Genomic DNA, 19,869 nt, shown 5'->3' with positions numbered 1-19,869 from the left:
ATAGTGGAAATTGTAGCAATGGGTGAGATCACCTGGAATAAAGGTATATATTGGAGACAGAAGATGGCAGAAGACACACCTAACTCAGGGAACCAACTTAGGTTGAGGAGTGCGTAAGAATGGAAAAAGGACAGGAGAATAATAAGGCAAATTCCCATTGGCTTAATGTGTTTATTGGTTTTCTTCCCCCCTTCACTATTAGGGTTTCGGAGATGTACTTCCAACTGAAAGAAGTGAATGAAAAGGTGTCTTTTATAAAGGACTGCTTACTGTCTTTGGACAGCCAGGTGGGACACCTGCAAGACCTCTCTGCCCTGACAGTGGATGCCCTAAATGTGCTTTCTGCTGTTGACACCATACAAGAGGATGAGGCTCTGCGGGCCAACAGAAAGCTTTCTACATGCAGAAAACTTTCCCACAGCTGGAGCAATGTCATCTGTGCAGAGGTTCTCAGCAGCCTGGCGGTGTCTGGGGAGAAGAAATTCCAGTATTATAGCGTGCCTCCTTCTTTGCTGCGGAGCCTGGCCAGAGGCTGGCATCCCCCAAGAGTGCAGAGGGGGCCCCTTGTTGAGATGACAGACAGTCAGAGAGAGACTGCAAATGTAAGAAATGACCAGGAAGAGCAAGAAACAGAAAATAGTATAGTTGCTACTTGCCTTGGCAGGCAAGCACACCCAAAGTATGGCCAGTTTCTTCTGGTCCCTTCCTACCTAAAGCAAGTTCCTTTTCCTGCAGAAATGGACTTGCCTCTTCCTAGACTGTCTGTGGAAGCAGGTACAGGTGTGCAGACAACTGAACCGGTCACGCAGAATGGAGTCCCTGCTCATCTGACTTGGCAGACCCCAGGCATCTCAGCCCGGGGCTCAGTGGCTGAACACAAGGAGCAGCATGAGCCGATTGTTCAAATACCAGCCAGACAAGAGAGGGGAGAGCAAGTTCTAAACACTTTGCTTTGCACACCTGTACCCATAAAAGTGTCCTCCCTACCTTGCCAAGCTGAGAGCATGCACACTGGAGGTGGATATGTGAACTGGGCATTTTCAGAAGGTGATGAAACTGGTGTGTTTAGCGTCAAGAAAAAATGGCAAACCTGCTTGGCCTCCACTTGTAATAGTAGGTCCAAGGAGAGTGGACAGTGCCAGAGGCAGATCTGGGGCAGATCTCTCTCTGATAACTCAACAGCTCTGGCTCAGAGTAGTGACGCCTCAGAGGTGGGACCAGGGCTCCAGGCAGGCACACCGTTTTGGATCAGTCCTCTCCGCAGAGACAGGCCCTTCATTAGGAGTCAGAGTTTGAAATTCCAGAAGGAGGAGAAATTGAAGATCTGTAAGATTAAAAGTAAGAAGTAAACACTTTTAAAAAATGGCATTAAATTCTTTGCATTGCTATGATTTTTGAAAAGTCTGTGACTTTTAATTGTATTCTCATTCTCCCCATTCTCTCATCCTTTCAATAAAACAAAATAGTTCCCCCTGCCATCTTCAACTTTCTCATGTAACCCGTTTCCCTTACAGACTTTTCAAGATCTTCAGAGGTAGGACAGTCAGCCTGGACCAAAGCAAAAATGCTAACCAAGGACAGGAGATCGTCAAAGAGAAAGAAGAAAACACCAGGACTGCAGGTGCCAGTATGTATCTTTCATGTTTTTGGCAGTTGAGGGAGTAGCCAATCTTAGCTTGTTTTTTCTCTTCATGCTAAGGTGTCACGTCCACAATTAACGTCGTGAAGATAGAAATTTAAGTCATTGGACTGGATATGCCACAGTTCATTTCTCAGTTCACATGTTGAAGGACATTTGTCTTCTTTTCAGTTCTTGGCTATTCCAGACAAAGCTGTTGTGAATGTTTGTGCACAAACCTTCATGGGGATATAAGTTTCAGTTTCCCTCTGGTACATATTTAGCAGTGGAATGTCAGAGTCGTGTTGTAAGCAGTTGTTTCATTTTGGAAGAAACTTCCAAACTGCTTTCTGAAGTGGTTGTATCGTTTCCCATTCCCACCAGTCTGACTAGCAGTTCATGGGCAGCCCAACGATCCACATCCTATCCAGTCCTCAGAGAACTCAGGCCTTTCAGCTTTAGCTGGGTCTGCAGGTGTGCAGTGGTACCTAGTAGTGGCCTGATCTGCATCCATAGTAACTAGTGCTGCTAGGTACCTTTTCATGTGCTTATTTGCCACCCATGTATTTTTTGGTGACATGCTTGTTCAAATCTTTTGTCCATTAAAAAAATTAGGCTGTTATTAAGTTGAAAGATTTTTTTTACTATATTTTATATTTAAGCCCATTGTTGGATGTATGTTTTGAAAATATTTTCTCTCAGTTGGTGGCTTGCCTTTTCTTTCGTGAATGTCTTTTGAAGCATATACATTATTATTTCGATGAAGTCCAATATTTGATTTTTCTTTTATCGATATGCTTTTTATATGATATTTAAGAAATTTTTCCAAACTCAAGATCCTTAAGTTTCTCTTTTATTTTCTTCTTGGAGTTTTATAGATTTGCTCTTAGATTTAGATCTAGCCTCCATTGTGAATGAATTTTTGTGCATGGTGATAGGTAACATTTGAGGTTCTTTCCTTCCTTAAATACAGATAATAAATTTTTCTACATTTTTTTTTTGTAAAAAGTTGATTGATCTTTTTCCTATTGAGTTATGCCAATCTATGGTTGTTGGCACCAACTTGAGGCCAACAGGAATTTCCAAATTGAGGTGTGGTGAAGAAGAAAACATTGTTCAGTGTGAACAGCTCAGTTATGAAGCAGCATGGCTATGAAACAGCATAACTATAGGGGGGGGCTCTGGGGTGAGGCCCCTTTCTGGTGAGACAGCTCTGCTCTGCTGCCCCTGCCCTGGTCTGGTTCGGTCCACTCTGCTCCTGTGCTGTCTGCTCTGCTTTGCTCTGGCAGGACATCCTGGGTATTTCAGCTTCAGCAGAGGAAGTGCAGTCTTCAGTCTTCAGTGAAATGGGGAAGTGTGTTCTCGGAGCCAGAGGGGAGCTGACTTAGACAAAAGTCCCTGACCCTGGTCCCTGATTGGTCTGTCCTCACACAAATGAGGATTCTAAATTCTCCTGGTTTGAAGGTCCAAAAAGCACTATTTTGACTGGTCAGAATAAAGCTGGTCTGATTAGTTGACAAAGATGCTGATGGGGGCTATAGCTGTGCAGATCTAATAGGATGGGGAAAACTTCAGTCCTATTGGTTGAAATACAATTCCAGGAACTCTTATAAAGGCTGGTGCAGATGCTAGGAACACAGTGCAGGAAGATAGTTCAGTGCAGGAGGTAGGTTGTGTAATGCAGGCTTCTTCCTGAAGTATGGTTTCCACAAGAGGCCCCTGTGGAAAAGTGGTGGAGAGGTTGTTTTTAAAATTTGAGCCCAGTTAGCCAACCAGAAATGATTTATAGTAGGCACCTTCTTTCTCAGAGTCCACAGTTATAATAGGAAATTGCTGCATATTTTTAGAAATTAATTGAACAAAAATTAATTGACCATGTAGATCCACAATATATGTGAATCTATTTCTGGGCTCTATTCTATTCTATTTTTTTTTTTTTTGTCTATTTATTCCAATGTCACACTCACTCAAATATCATAACATTATTTTATAATAAGTGTTGAAATCATGTATTGAAATCAGTATTGTTTTCTACAAATGAAGATAGCTTTACTTTTTCCTTTCAAATCTGGATGTGTTTTATTTTTTTTTCTTGCCTGGTTACACTGACCAGAACCTCTAATACAATACTGAGTAGAAGTGGTAAAGGCAGATATTCTTTCCTTGTTTCTGCTCTTAGGAGAAAAGCTTTTACTAGTCTTTTAGCAGGAGGTATGAATTCAGCTATGGGTTTTTATGTAGATGTCCTGGATCAGGTTGAAGAACTTCCTTTCTATTTCTTGATTTTAAGAATTTTTTATCATGAATGGAAGTTGGCTTTTGTCAAATGAGTTTTCTGCACCTACTTCTATGATCGGATGATTTTCCCTTTTATTATATTAATATAATGAATTATGTTAGTCAATTTCATAATGGTAGAATTAAAGTTTAGAATATTAAATCAGTCTTTCTGGTGTGAACCCCACCTGGCCATGAGGTGTTAACTTTTTTATATACTATTGATTTTGCTGAAATCTTGATAAGACTTTTTGCATCTGTATTCTGGAGGAGTATTGGTCTTTAGATCTCTTTTCTTGTAATGTGTTTGTCCAGTTTTGGTAACAGGAGGGTCCTAGGTTTATTGACTGAGTTGGGAAGTGTTCCCCCTTCTTCAGTTTTCTGAGTGAGTTTGTATAGAATTGATATGATTTCAACCTTAATTATGTAGTAGAATTAATCAATGAAATCATCTTTGCAGGAAAGTTTTAACCTACAAATTCAATTTCTGTAAGGAGGTTCAGGTTATCTGATTCTTTCTGAGTGGGCTTTGTTTGTATCCTTCAAGGAATCTGTCCACTTTACCTAAGTTGTTGAATTTATTGGTGTAAAGTGTTTATAGTACTCATCTTATCCTTTTACTGTCTGTGGGATCTGTAGTGACATCACTTTGCTCATTCCTAATATTTTCAAGTTTGTGTTTTTTTTTTGGTCTCATGATCAGTTTGGCTACAGTTTCTCTGTTTTATCAATCTTTTCAAAGAATCATCTCTTGGTTTCTTTGATTTTTCTCTGGATTCTATGTCACTGATTTCTGCTCTTATCTTTATTGTTTCCTCTGTTTGTTTACTTTGGGCTTAATTTTTCTTCATTTTTTTGTAGTTTGTTCAGGTAGAAACTTTGGTTATTGATTTGAGACTTTCTTCTTTTCCAGTACAGGCATTTAGTGCTATAAAATTCCCTGTAGTCATTGATTTAGCGATATTCTACAAATCCTGATGTATTATGTTTTTATTTTCATTTGATAAATCCTTTTATTTATTGTTAAGAAGCTGTAGATCTGAGTTAGCTATTCTAGGACTTTACCTTTCATGATCTTAATGCCCTGCTTCATTTTTCTATTCTACATAATTTTTTCTTAAAGATTTTTTATTTATTTATTTTTAGAGAAGGGGAAGGGAGGGAGAAAGAGAGGGAGAAAAACATTACTGTGTGGTTGACTGTCACATGGCCCGCACTGGGGACCTTGTCTGCAACCAAGGCACGTGCCTTGACTGGGAATTGAACTGGTGATCCTTTGGTTTGCAGCCCATGCTCAACCCACTGAGCTATACCAGCCAAGGCTACATATATTTTTTCATATAATAATCTTGATGCATTTTTTAATATTATTACTTCTATTTTTTTATTTACAACTTTTCAATTACAGTTTACATTCAATATTGTTTTTATTAGTTTTAGGTGTAGCATAGTGGTTAGACAATCATCTAGTTTACAAAGTGTTCCTTCCAATATTTTCAGTACCACCCCCCCCCCCCCCCGGCACCATACATAGTTATCATAATATTATTGATGCTATTGTTTATGTTGATGATCACTCCCCCCCTCCGTGATCTCATTGCATATTTATTTATTAAGAAAGGCAGGGAGGGAAAAAGAGAGAGGAAAACATCAATGTGAAAGAGAAACATCGATTGGTTGCCTCCCATATGCATGCGCCCCAGATGAGACCAAACCTGTAAGCTCTGGTTAGAATGAGTGCTTGAAGCAAAGAGATATTGAAAAAAATGATGTGAAATCACCTTTTGGGGAAGAGATTTAGCTTGATAAAAAAGGCTCTTTCAGAGAAAATGCCATGAGTTGCTGGAATTCCATAAAATATAAATTAAAGTAGATTTATTCTTTTTTTGAAATAGTCAAAAATGGCCAGATTTCAACTAGGAAATGTAACTGAGTTCAAGTAGTACTAACTTGCATTTACCATACTTTTCGGACTACAAGACGCACCCCCGCCCACCTCCCCCCCCAAATTTGGGAGGAATAATGGTTGTTAATGCTGCTGTTGAGCTCTGTTTACCTTTACATTGGTGAAATACTGTGTTATTTATGTTATTAAATATTTTACAGCATTTTTTTTGCTTCAATTTTTTCCTATTTTCCTCCTCTAAAACCTAGATGTGTCTTTTGGTCTGAAAAATATGGTACTTATTGCTTTGTGGTTCATCAATTTACCCCATTTCTTCTCTGTCCCTGGGAAGTACATAGGCCACCATTATTGTTGGCTGTCTATTATTTTAATGATAAAGAGAATGGGGCTCATAGACACTAAGTAATTTGCCCAAGTTCATGTAGCTTCTAAGTGTCAGAGTGAGAATTTCAACACAAGTTCTTTTGGACCAAGCCTTGTGTTTTTTTTCCCTCTATATTACTCGTTCTCAAGTTGTGGTCTCCTATTAGCATGGTAACTTACTTAAGATTCACGTTTTCCCTCCCCCCAGACCTGTGGCCTCACGGACTGTGGTGGGCAGGACCAGGAATGAGATCTGTGGTGTAACGCCGCCCTGGGTGGTTCTGACGCACACCTTATCTGAGATGTGTTTACGTTCAGTATTGTTTTTGAGAAACCCTGCTTCCCACCCTGGTTCTCAATCATGACAGTGATTACAAAAGTCATGCTCATGCTTGTGAGCCATTAGCATGAGTCCTGGGAATACAGGGCTCCCTTTTTATTCTAATGTGCAGCCAGTGTTAACCACCAGTGCTCTTCGCCACAGTCCCTCTGTTAATGTGACAGAGTTTTCTGATTACTGTCACTGTTTTCATCTGAGTGTCTTTCTCTCCAGGTCATAACAATCGATGCCTGCTTTCAAAGTGACCAGTCGAATTCAGAGCCAGGAGAAAATACCGTCTCTAAAGAAGAGAGGAGCGACAAGAGCTGGCTGACAGTGTCCAAATTTAGTCACTTAAGTATGTGCACACTTGGATCCCAAGGCCTCTGGTAGAATCTCCTTAAGCTCTGGTCTTCAGACCACAGGGGTCCCTGAAGTTGTCTCAGGGGAAGAAGAGGGAATGAGAGGGTGGCAACACCCTTTAGGAAAATAGCCTTTTTCTTTTTTAAAGTTTTTTTGAAAGGGACAAAATTTGTCCCTTTCAGGTATTCAATGAAATAGTTGTCAGAATCCAGAAAAGAAAAATTAAGATTTAGATAGCCTTTTTAATCCAGAGCTGTTGAACCTGGCTCAGTGTTCATTAAGTCTGATTTATGGGGGTGTCTCATTGTACAGTCTTAGGTTCATGTGACATTTAATATGGACACTTGCAAAGAGCTCAGTGGATTGAGTTGTAGCTGGTTATGTACTACTGCTCACAAATAATGTTTATTCCATGGGCAAGTAAATATCCCTTAAGCTTAATAATAATGGCGTGCGTCAAGCATAGAAGATGGGCCAACTAGCTAGGAATGAGGACTACAATCTAGGCATAGGACGTGAAATAAGCCTCGACTGGTAAAATGAGGGCAGACTATGAAAAGAATTGAGAGCGGTAATCACAACTTTGAGCCTCTTGCCTTGGATAACAAGAGAATTTACTAATTTGTAAATAGAAGAGACTATGTGATTTAGCACGCAGGAAGATTTAAAATTATTTGAAACAACAAACTTAAGGTACAAATGGACAGTGTATGAAAACCGTGCTGATATGGTTCTTTAAAGCTTCTGTAGGCTTGCTCTTATGGTCAGTGGGCTTCGTCCAAGGGGCAGTGGCCAGGCATGCTGCTGGGCATCCTGCAGTGCTTGGGCAGCCCCACTCCAATGAGGGGTCATCCAGCCAGAAATGTCAATGTCAAGCTGGAGAAACCCTGATTTATGTTTTAAAAAGTACTTGATAGTCAAGTGGGCTGTTCAGTGGAAAGAGAGATTCAAAATTAAATTATTCAGAACAACCTCAATTTACAGATATAGCTTGAGACCTTAATCATCTTGCCTTAAATCACATAGTTTACCAGAGCCCATCATTTTTTTTTTCACAAGATGTACGAGGCTGCTGCCAGTTTAATACAGCATACTGTTTTATAGCAAACTTTTTTTAATAGGTAAAAGAGTACATTATAAAATAACAATAAAAAGTATAGCATAGCCCTAGCCAATGTGGCTCAGTTGGCTGGAGTGTCATCCCATAAACCGAAAGGTCGAAGGTTTGATTCCTGGTCAGGATACATGTCTGGGTTGTAGCTTCAGTCCCCAATTGGAGCATGTGTGAGAGGCAACTGGTTGATGTTTCTCTCTGCCTCCCTTCCCCTCTCTCTTAACTTTACTTGTTCCTTACAAAGCAGAATTTCTTCATGCTTCTGCCCATTTAAGAATACAGGTCATACAGAAGACATGATTACAGCTTTCTGGAAAACCAACTTCCTTCTCTAACAGGCAATTAAGACATATAGGACATCTGTCAGCTTCACTGTACAACAGAACAGTGGTAGCAGTATTTGTTTTCTTCACCTTCCATATCTTCATACTCCTGATCTCCCACATTTAAGGTATATACAGTTCTCTTCTTCATTTCTCCTTGAAAAGGGGTTTCCTCAGGCCGAGGTCGAGGCTCTTGCTCCAGCAGTGGCCCCACCATAAGTCCCTAGGTCCCCGTCACGCCACCACCAAGTTCCCCAACATGGAGTCCTTCGTCCGTTCTGAGGTGTTCCGGGGCTGCCGGGGCGCCAGCTCTGCCGCCGGGTGGGAAGGCGGCGGCGGTGTGGGGAGCGGACCCAGGCTCTGCTGAGCCCATCATTTTGAATAAATCAAATCCCATACCTAAAGATACAATTCTAGGACCAATTATAAATGTATTCATTTTATTAATGTATATTTATATTATATAGATATTATATATATTTTAATAAATTCTCTGATGGTTAAGTAATTATATATCATTCTTCCTTAAATTAAGTTCTTTTAAAATTGAGATATAATTGACATGCAACATTATATTACTTTTAGGTGTACAACATAATGATTTAAGATATATATTGTAAAATAACTACCACAGCAAGTTTAGTTAACATTCATCATCCCACAGAAACAACTTTGTTTTTCTTGTGAGGAGAACTTTTAAGATTCAGTCTCTTAGCAGCTTTCCAGTGTACAGTACAGCACTGCTAACTGTAGTCACCACTGTCGGTTTCGCCTCCAGGACTTTCTTACCTGGACACTTGTGCTACTTGACCACCTTCACCCATCTCACCACTCTCCTTCCCCTCCAATCGTTTAAGTTCCATCCCATGAATTTCAAACCGAGGAGGACAGGGTGGTAGGAGGGGCCTGGGAAGGAGTCTCATGGAGTCCGGCAGTCAGCGGAGAGAGAGGGCCTTGGGAGACAGGCCAGGTGCCTGGCTGATTGGAGGAGGCGAGGAGGCCCAGTGTCTTCCTCCAAGCATATCGTCAGTTGAGAATCCTATTTTTTTTTAATCCTGTCCAAGTTGAGTTAATTGAAAAATAGTTTAAAAACAAAAAAAAGTTTGAGGGTGGAGCGATGCCGTCAGGTAGCCCTCTTTAAATCAAAGTTCTGAGGAAGTTAACAATGAAGAGGAAAAGTGTATTTTTAGCTTTTTTATAGGTATTTAATTTTAATTATAATCCTCTGCTATTATTGCAACCATGCTATCATAATTTTATAATATTAGAGCACATAACATATGAAATTTTGTGATTTTCTAATAGGGTTTTCATATTTCTTGTATACTTTTTTCCCCAGCACAAAATCACTAGGGAAGCAACTGTTATCTCCTGTGTTCAGTCAGGGACTCTTAATAAGTCTTATTCTCAGAAATAATCCAACCATTACATGCCAGTGACTCCGTAGGTACCAAGTCTAAAAAAAAATAACAATAATATTTTCATCATCCTTTTAAAGAAAAGTCTAAAACTTAAATCCATTTGCTGGCATTTCTTTCTGTCGTTTGTTTCTGTTCTTTTGTCTTTTAAAGTTTATTTATTTATTTTTATGTAGTCCACTAGGATGCTTGATAGAGTTGTTAAGGGAGGATTCCCAACAATTTGGAACTAAAGTTTCACATATTTTAAATAAAAGCATGGGCAGAAGGGTACAGGGGAAGGTGAATGTAAAAGACATACAGAGAGTAGAGTTTATAGGAGGACAGATACAGATAATTTAATTCTTGACTTTGATAGAGAAGTATAAATGTCACAAATGTCAAGGTAACTATTGAAGAATAGAAATAGGATATATAGCTTTCAACTACTTGAGAAAAATAAGGAAAAAGGAATCCAGGTGACACTTGCTCAAAAGAGAAAAAAAACTATTTTCAAACTTAGATGGATACATTGCGTTCAGATCTTTCTATTTGGGAACTGGGTTTGAATGCAACACATTTTCATGCATTCTCTAATTTTTTTTTTCCTTAAGGCCTGGAACCTAGTATGTATCAGAAAATGAAGACTAAGGAAGTTGAACGACATGCTGTACAAGTTGGTGACTATCTAAAGCAGTCTCATGAGGTAAAAACCTTTTATTTGATACTTTGTAAAGTAAGCATTCATGTACATTGCATAACTCTGTGACTGTTTTAGCTTTATTTCTCTTAACTGGCTTCTATGTGTTCCATCTGAATCTTTGCTTTAATATTTGCTCAGTATTTTTCTCCCATCTCCACACTGGATGCTTTCCTGGTTCTTCTTTATGTAGTTTGTCTAATTACCCAATAATTTATCCTGCACATTTTTAGCATGAAAGAGAAAGAACTCAGGAATTTTTGAAACTGTTTTCAAATATATGAAAGCTGCCGCTTGGAAGTAAAATAAGGTATTTTCAATACGCCTTTAAGCGGTACAGCTAGAATCAACATGTAGAAGCAACTGGGAGACAGATTTCAACCCAATCTGAGAAGGAATTTTTAGCAAGTGGAGCTCTCCAGGGATGAAATGGTTTATCTGTGAAAGCACTAAGTTCCTCATGTAGCGTGGGGAGTCACACAGGCTGAGCAGACCTCTGCAGATGTGTTGGAGGGGATGCGGGCCTTGCAGGGCAAAGGACCCTCAGTGTTTCTCCAGCACGGAGGCTCTCCTATTCTGCAGTCTCTCTTTCTTACCATCTGCAAAAATATGCCAGCTTTACTTCCCAGGTTGAAGTGTGATCTAGCTAGACTTACTCAAGAAATCTAATTTTGGTTTGTTTGAACATTATCTCTATGCACATGGGAACCATATTCACATTACCTGAATGAATGTATCCTAATGACCTCAGATGTTCTCACAGGAATGTAACCTGTGAAAGGTTTTGATAGTAAAATGTAAGATTACCTGAAGGTAATTGGAGGCAAGGACCTGTCTGCCCTGTCAGATCCGGGCTCTGCCACTTCGTAGGTTGCAAAGCTATGTACGGCAATTAACCCGGGGGCTTCAGTAGCCGTCTCTCTCTACAGTGGGGCTAATGCATTCTTATGAGATTATGGCTAGTGGGTAATAAAAATAACAGCAGTGAAAATGCCTAGAGTAATGCCCGTAGTGTACTAAGTTTTAAGAAATAGTAGTTGAATCTGAACAAGAACTAGAATCAGATAATCTAGGGTAAGGTTATTCTGAATAATCAGCTGAAACAGGAGCCTACTGCTGATAGGACGTAGGATGGAATGACTGATGTTTCTTGTCAACGCTGACCTTCATCTCTCCTCTCATGTCGTTAACTGACTTTGTATGCTCACTCTCAGTTCTGTAAAAACCTTCATCTATTACATTTTCTCTTTGCTGACACCATAGAAGTAATTTTATTCTGCTAAAGTCTGTCAACAACAGATTGAGTTACCCAGATTTTGTGCTAACATTATGCATCTTTCTAGCCGAGGTTTTGTATGTGTAGTACAAGACTGATAGTGAGCCACAGGAAGGGGAGCAAAAGGGCTGTCCTTTCCAAGGAGTGTGTTTTGCAAGCATGTGACAGGGAGCTTGGGGTGGGGGAGCATTGGGTGAACATGTCATGACCTTTCTCTTCTGCTCAGAATCGGAGTAGAAACTCTTGGTGGAATTCCTGGAGCACCGACCCTAATAGGAGTGCCCAGTGAGTATTTCTAAATGTCTGTCTTCAGCATCTTTGGCTTCTCTTTGTTTATTTAACCTGACTGGGAACATTGGTTTAATTTGATCAGAAAAGGAGAAAAAATAGTGTTTGTCCAGTGATAATATTTTTTTTGTTAGGAAAAAATGAAAATCATTTATTCTCCAAGTTTTCCTGTTACTGGCTGTAAGATCTCATCTCAGGGCCTTTCAAGAATATAGTGATGCAAGCACTACTATGGCAAATAAACCATTTGTCATTTTATGTCAAAGCACACACAGAATAATGAATATCACCCTTTTTGATAAGATTGTGAAATATGCATTAAAGAGTAGAAATGAAGCTGTCTTGCCTAAAGAAAAAGACTGAGACTAAATACCTGATTTTTTTCTTTAGTTTTAAGAATAATTACTATTTAATTTTTTCCTTTTGGTTTTTGAGGTTGATCCTTTTTATTTTTTGTTTCTCAGTAATATCCTAAGTGTTTGTCAATGCAGTAATGCAGTAACTCCTTGAGAAGTGTGGAGACAGAGAGAGAAAGAAAGATGGGGGTGTGGGGAGGGAGAGGGGAGATAGGGAACTCACATGGCTGTGGACTTGAGTAGCCTGCAAGTTTATTTATTTAGAGAAATAACATTTTAAAACAAAACAAGCAAAGATCATTTTATTTTGTTTGTAGTGGTTTCTGGACTTTTCCAGTTATGTCATCAGATCACTATCCCTAGGAGCAGAATTGAAAACCATCTACTCCACAAAGGGCCAGCAACAGGAGCAGGTGGAAGGTGACTTTCTGCTTGCAGCCCCCTCCATTAGAGATGACCTTTTTTTGGGAGCTCCTGTGATGGTTTCTCTGTGCAAGCTGCCTCTGGACTTAAAGCACACATGACTTTCTTCTCCCCAAGTTTCTGTAGTTTGTGCTCACACAGAGCAGTGGGTTATTGCAGCATGAAATTAAACAATAATTGTAATTGTACTTTCTTCCCCAAGGACCTTAAATACTGGAGATATTCTTTGAATGCATTTACTCAGACTTGCCAGTGGCCACTTGTGCACTTGAGCAGGGCAAGTAACAATTTAAAGAGAGCTAATTTCAGCCTGTGAACATTTAGGGGCCATGTGCGCTAATGAAACTGATTTGTAAGCTTGTCTGGAGACATTCACAGACTCATTTGTAGGCATCTGCTTTGCACAGTTCAGGAACCCTTTGGTTCAATTGATCCAGAACAATACAAGCACAGTTAAATCTTATATATGTTGTGTGGTCACATAGCTAATTAAAACCAAAAACCAACAACTGCTTTTCAGTTAGCTTAGGGCATACCTAGTAAATGAATTACGTGCACATTGGCTGCTCATTTTTTTCTATGAAAATAATTATAAACCCTTTCTCCATTGATAAAGATAGGGGTCAAAGGTAACTGGTATTTTATTTCAACAAAATGTATACATGCATACATACATCTATGTATAGACTCTGTATTGTCACTGTTTCACATACTTTTCCTTCTTTGATCACTGAGAAATGTAAAACATTATCTAAATGACTTTAATTTTTCAACAGGTTGAGAAGTTCAAGTGGAGTTGGCAGTAAGTCTTTATATTTAAACATTTTATTTTTTGTCTTATTAATAGGTTTACTGTTCTGTTGAGATTTTTGTAGTTCTTGAAATTCTCTATGACTTTTATCTATTATGCAAAGTAGACAGTTCGGTAGAAAAGCAGAAAGTTGAATGTCTTTTGGCAGATAAGTCAGGGCTGATGTCTGGTTTAAAATCTTTTGAATTATACCTGTTTCTGACTGCAGTTTTCTAGTTTTCTCTGTGAGTGAGAGTATAACCACTGAGCTCATTTAGACGGTCCGACCTCTCTCCTACTGTAACGTTTTTACATATTGCTCATTAAGAGCCACTCATAAGATCACATGTGGGTACCTCTTCCTGTGCGTTTTCAGTAGGATTCCGACCCATATGGCTCCGTAGGGCTCAGCCATGCGAGACAACTCCCCAGTACAGCTGCTCTCAGTAGTGAATGTTAAACTTCACCACACCCTAGGAGCTCGTTTCCACACTCTTCATGCTTTGATGCTGATCGATCCGGTACCTCTCTTTTCTGTGGTCTTGTTTCACTCTGCTTATTGGGTTTTCAGTACCCTCTTTGCAGTCAATTCCTCCTCCTCTACTTACAAATTTAAGACATTTTTAATACAAAAGAAGAAAATCATCTTTTTTCTCATTTTACCTAGCTTTTAAACTGCCACTCTTGCACCTGACCTCCAAACTAGTTGAAACAGTATTAACATCTGCTCGTCAGGCCATGGTGTCTGTCCTCACCATCCTACTAAAACTCCAACTCGAACCCCCAAAGTCACATGACCTCTTTTTAGTCTTCATCCAACTGGTGGTTTTTGATGTTGACCATCTGATCCATTTTGTAAGCTTCTGTGAGAATCTTCTTCCCTGGTTGTTCTTCTGTTTCTCTGTTGACTGACCCTTGGTCTCTCTAATAGCCTCCTCTTCCTTCACCCACGCTGGGCACCGTAGTCATTCCCAGCGCCTCCCACTCCAGTGCTCCAGCCGTCCACTTTGCCCGATGATGCTGTTTCCTCTGCCCTGACCTTTAGCAGCTGTCTGTTTTGCCACACACCCCACTGCTCCTGCCTGAAAGCCTCCTAAATAAAAAGTGCATACTTTCTTTGCCCTTGATGTTGTGTTAGCATTGAAGTTATTTTCTCCCCCTTTACATTTTCTCACATTCCTGAATATCTTTCTGAAGGATAAATCATCACTTATATGGGAACCTTCTATGGTTTCCCTTAACCTACAGGGTAGGCTGCAAATGGCTCAGCCTTTCTCACTGATCTTGAAAGCCTGGCCCCAGTCCACACTTCCAGGCTCATGTTCATGGACCCTTTCATCCAATATTTCTGCCATGCAGAATATGACTACCCACTAAAAATACCTCTGCATGGTGTCTAGAAGGCACCTCAGACAAAATGCTGCACCTTGCTTCTCCTGCATCTGAGGAACTGGCAACTCCATTCATCCAGTTGCTGAGGCCAAAGTCTTGTAATCACACTCATCTCCCGTTTTCTCAAGTGTCCCCGTCTAGCCCATCAGTAAGTCCTTCAAAATATACCAGGAATCCGATCTCTTTGCTGCCCCCACACACCACTCTTCATCCCTTGCCTGGATTACAAGACGGCCTCTAAACTGTTGCCATCCATTTATTTCCAGAGACAGCCAGAATAGTGCTTCTAACTGCAAGTCAAGTCAAGTCAGTCTTTTGTTCAAATGATGTTTCATCTCACTCTGTAGAAGCAAAGTCCAAAGAGTATACAAGGGCCTATTGATCTGCCCCTCTTCCTGTACCTCTCCAACCTCTCTTCCTCTCAGCACCATCCACTCTGGCCACACTCTTCTCCTTAACACAGCAATAGGTCCTGCCTCAGGGTGTTTGCACTTGCTGTTACCTCTACCAGGAATGCTCTCCATTTATCCCTGTGAGTCTCCCCCTCTCTTCCTTTAGGTTTATGCTCAAATTTTACCTTTTCAAGGAAGGCTTGCCTAACTGCCCTATACAAACTAGCAACCTCCCTGTCCCACACACTTCCTTAACCCTCTTAACTTGATATATATACGTAGTACACTGTATACTTTATATATTTACTTTTTATTTATTTTCTATCTCCCTTTACTAGAATGTAACCAGAGACTTTATCTGTGTTCATTACTGTTATTTCTCTTGAGCAGAGACCAGTATCTGGTACATAGTAGGTATTCAATAAATATGTACCGAATCAGCGCAAACGAGACCTCCTAGCTCCTTAAGCGGTAAAGTCAGGATTGAGGCTCAGCTCTGTCTGACTTAGATGCCCGTACTCTTTAAAGTATTTCACACTATTTGTCTATGAAGATTCCATAAGCTTCTGTACCCACCTCTGTATTACAACTTAGCAAACTGTATCGTGGTTGTAGTTTGCATGCCTTTGTCTCCCGCTATTTCATATTTGCTTTTCTCTAGGGTGGGAGACACATCTTATTCACATCTGTCATGCCAAGCATTACCTTGAGTGGGAGTGGGATACTTTTATTATTATTATTAAATGAACTCTGAAGGGAAGAGTCTTTTCTGCTGATCCTACTTTTTACCAAGCACCCCCAAAGGAAGGGATTTTTGTTCCTTTTCTTATCCAGCAGCAAGAAGCCAGAGAGATCTATGAAATTGGGCTCATTATACTGCTTACTCTACTAGGTATAAAGCAGTTATCACCACGAGACTGAAGTTCTCCACTTTAATTTTGACTTTATGAAATGGCAAAACTGTTGCAAAGGGTTTCTCTGGAGCCTTGTAATTGAGGACTTGAGCACATGGTGGAGAGCCGGCTACACTCTCGGGAGGCAATCCCAGCGCACAGCCCTCTGTAACCCAACAAACCCCTCGGAGGCACGTTCTCCACCGGCTCCTTTGTTTCTGGTATATACCTCTGAATGTGTTTCCATCACTTTGTTGTCATTTCAGGTCAGTGAAGTGGTCTGCTAATAACTCGATATTAATAATGTCTTTATATGGGTACAGCATCTTGGTAGGGAGCTCAGAGAATTGTGCTTCTGGGATGTCATGAAGTGTGATGGGCAGCCGAGTGCCTTCTGCAACCCAGAGGCATAATTGGTTCAGAGGAAATAGATCTTTGAGGCTAATATTACCTGTCTTTCTTCAATTCCCTATATAAATATGTTTGGAGATATTGCATTGATGATTGGAAGCTGTCAGGATACCATGCACAATAATGTGGTTAAAGAATATTAGGCAATCTTTTTCGAATACTGAGAAGCCATTCTGATTAACCTGTTCAATAATAACTGTGAAGGCAATATATTCAGAAGCATGTATTTATCTCCAGCCAAGTAATTAAAATGCCAATCTTCTCTATAATTTCAGAAATCTCAGCATCCTTAAAAAGCCCTCCAGAGCCTCACCATCATTATTCAGGTAGGATGCATGTACACATCGACGTGTCAACAGAGCTAAACGTCTGTGATTCTGCATTTGTAAGCAGAAATGGTGATGAATTTATCGTATCGATATGGCTTCCAACTTAAAAAGTTGTTGTTAGCTTTAATGAGAAGAACATTTAGCTTTCTTACCTTGCCATTGACTTCAGAGAACAAGATTTAAAAGAATTTTTAAAAAATGTTTTAGTGAGCTCATATAGTGAAGAGGAGAGGTGGCCTTGAGACTGGCAAATTCCTCATGAGCTCAAAGACAGCCCGAAGACAGAGAGCTCCAAATTTTGGATTAGGGAAGAGACCGGCCTGAGAGAACTTCTTTAAGGGAGGGTTTTGTACCCTCCCTGGCCCCTCCGGGAATGGAATATTGGACGAATGCCGATCCCCCAGAGTAAGTTCAGCAGACACCTTACAAGGGTGTCACCAATCAAGGTGTCAAGAGCCTGGACTCTCTTAAGCACCATAGCTTCACTGTGCTTCAGTTGTCTTTCTTTCAAAGTGGAATCAGCGTTCTTGCCCTTCCCGAGGAAGAGCCTGCCAGGGGGTTAGTTGACAATTAAGAGGGAAACACTGAAACGCAAAGCAATGTTGACAGCCAATGGGACTCGTGCCATTGGATGGTCTTTTGGGCGTCATTGCTTGCAGCCTCGGTTGAGATAATACACGGGCAAGCTTTTTTCCCCACAATCTACAGCTCGGCACACGAGTAAGAGTTAAGTGGTGGGATAATTGCCATTATTATTATATCAAGGACTTACATTTGGGGTCCAGTACTAGACTCCTGTATCCTGAATTGTCCACTGCAGTAAAATAGTGTTTTAGTGGACCCCAGACTCCAGGTTCCAGGCTCTCAGCTGGGTCTTTTAGCTCAGCTGTAATCCATTACTCTGACTCGAGCTGTCAACTTAAGAAAGTCTCTGGTGAGGAATACCATAACTCGTATTGATTCTGACCTCTGAGGATATGGCTCTTAACAGGAAAATGCAGATCACTTGCTTATAATTAGAACTGGTCCTCAGCTCTCTCTGGGAAAAGAAGGTGAACTGTGCAAAGTCAACAGTAGATGTCCCCACAGTCCACTGTGCCTTAGCTTTCTTCTGGAAAAGAAAAACCAGGGCAGGAAGACCACAGATGAAAACACCATTTAAAAGAAAGTTCCGTATATGTGTGAACAAGTGTGTGATTTGTTCTTCAGGAAAGTGGAAGTGATGGCCCTACCTCAGACCATAACATATAATCTCGTATAATCTGTTCCTAAAATGGGGATATCCTGCTTAAGGCATAGTTTAAGTACTGCATCATAGATAATATTTTTGATAAAGGTAAAAAGTAGGTGTCTTTGAAATGAAATATTTTAGTATTATATGTATATATTGATGTGGGGAGGCTTGCTGTGGATCCAGCCCACTGATGCCTACTTAAAACAGTGACTCTGTTTTTGTTTGCAGCCATTGAAAGGAACAACTTAATGAGGCTTTCTCAGACCATACCATTTACGCCAATCCAGATGTTTGGTGAGTGCCATGTCTACCTTCAGGAGGCTGTGCCCAGGGCAGAGGCACAATGTGTCAGTAAATCAAAGGGGAAACCACTTTGCATCACTGTAGTTGAAAATTTTGTTTCATGATGGGTGCAGTTTAGTGAGATTAGTTTCCTAAAACAGAAACTCCTGTTAACTGCCCAGCTAGCTTCCAGGGTCAAAATCTAATCTTATGGGGATGGGACCAATAATGGCAGCAGTTGGGAAAAAAGCAACAACGTTGCACCTGGCATTCACTGATTTACTCACTGATTCACTGGGAGTGAGTAGGAAAGAAAAGGACCAACCGACCAACCATGTGCAAACACAGAAGAAAGCGATAAATGTCAATACAGCAAAAGCTAATGGGCATCTGAAGAGAAGCACTTTGTGTATTGTTTTTTATTTGTTTTATTTCGTGTAGACTAATTGCTCTTAGCTCAGAGAGCAAATGTTATTTTTAAAGGCTGGGGCAGTAAAGACAAACAAGCTCGCATTAGCCAGGGCTACCAGAGTTTCTCTGTCCAGCTAATCGACAATACAGCAAGGGTCCCCACACTGCCCTAGGCCTTGATTATGCTTACACTCAGCACATGGGACAGATCGGGGGCTTCTGATTGGTGACCCAGATGCCTTCTCCTTGCACTTGGCTCTGTGGTTGGTTTTGCAACTCAGTAACTCTGTTGTAAATCCTGTAGGTATTTAGAACTCCAGAGATATTCAGTGGCATTTATCTTGGCACCAAGAATAAATACTTGAAAATATGTTACTAAGCGTTTACTAGACATGTTTTTTAGTAAGTAGTTCAGTGTAAGAGTGAGCAAATAGATTCCTTTCTTGGTAAACTAGTACAGCCATTTGAAGCAGAGGTGAAAGGAGAAAATGAAACATAGTCAAGGCAGAAATTATGTATAGAATGTTACTTCTGTCATGAAGGATTAAACACGTAACGAGGTGGGATCTAGACTGCATAAGAACTGTTAGCTGTTCCACAGCCTCAAAGTGGAAACTGTATAGCAGGCAAAGCATTTTGTGTCTAAAATACTTTAAGTGGGATTGAGTTTGTATCTGAAGTTTTAGTTCACATCAGACAGGTTAACATAGTTAATCTTGACAATCCCAAAAGGTTTGTGTTACTTTCACTTTCATTTTACTGGTAAAGATTTAAATAACTTGTTTTAAAGCACAAAGAAAGGAGGGGGAGTCTCTGGGATATGACCTTGATTCTGTCTAACTCAACTGGATTAAATGTATATCCACAATGGGGTGATATCACCCCCAAGGGTGCAAAATACCCTTTTTTCTTTTTATGCATAAAGCACATATATACACACATATATACACAGAGCCCATAAATGGATATACTGTGTTTCTTTGGTATAAAAATGTCATGGCAGGGGCAATTA

The 19,869-nt window shown here is 40.2% G+C and overlaps 1 protein-coding gene across 2 annotated transcripts in view; it reads left to right on the top strand.

Annotated features, from left to right (window-relative positions):
* TRPM6 (transient receptor potential cation channel subfamily M member 6) overlaps nucleotides 1-19,869 on the top strand; it is a 168,946-nt gene that overhangs the window by 131,468 nt on the left and 17,609 nt on the right. For both annotated transcript variants that reach the window (XM_036021747.1, XM_036021748.1), the window contains 8 exons: nucleotides 203-1,338; nucleotides 1,515-1,627; nucleotides 6,718-6,841; nucleotides 10,295-10,386; nucleotides 11,883-11,941; nucleotides 13,500-13,525; nucleotides 16,877-16,927; nucleotides 18,393-18,458. In XM_036021747.1, the coding sequence (XP_035877640.1) occupies nucleotides 203-1,338; nucleotides 1,515-1,627; nucleotides 6,718-6,841; nucleotides 10,295-10,386; nucleotides 11,883-11,941; nucleotides 13,500-13,525; nucleotides 16,877-16,927; nucleotides 18,393-18,458 (1,667 nt within the window). The remainder of the gene's footprint in view (nucleotides 1-202; nucleotides 1,339-1,514; nucleotides 1,628-6,717; nucleotides 6,842-10,294; nucleotides 10,387-11,882; nucleotides 11,942-13,499; nucleotides 13,526-16,876; nucleotides 16,928-18,392; nucleotides 18,459-19,869) is intronic.

This window comes from Phyllostomus discolor, chromosome 3 (assembly GCF_004126475.2).
Source record: "Phyllostomus discolor isolate MPI-MPIP mPhyDis1 chromosome 3, mPhyDis1.pri.v3, whole genome shotgun sequence".
Lineage (NCBI taxonomy): Eukaryota > Metazoa > Chordata > Mammalia > Chiroptera > Phyllostomidae > Phyllostomus > Phyllostomus discolor.
This window is presented reverse-complemented; position numbering and strand designations above follow the sequence as displayed.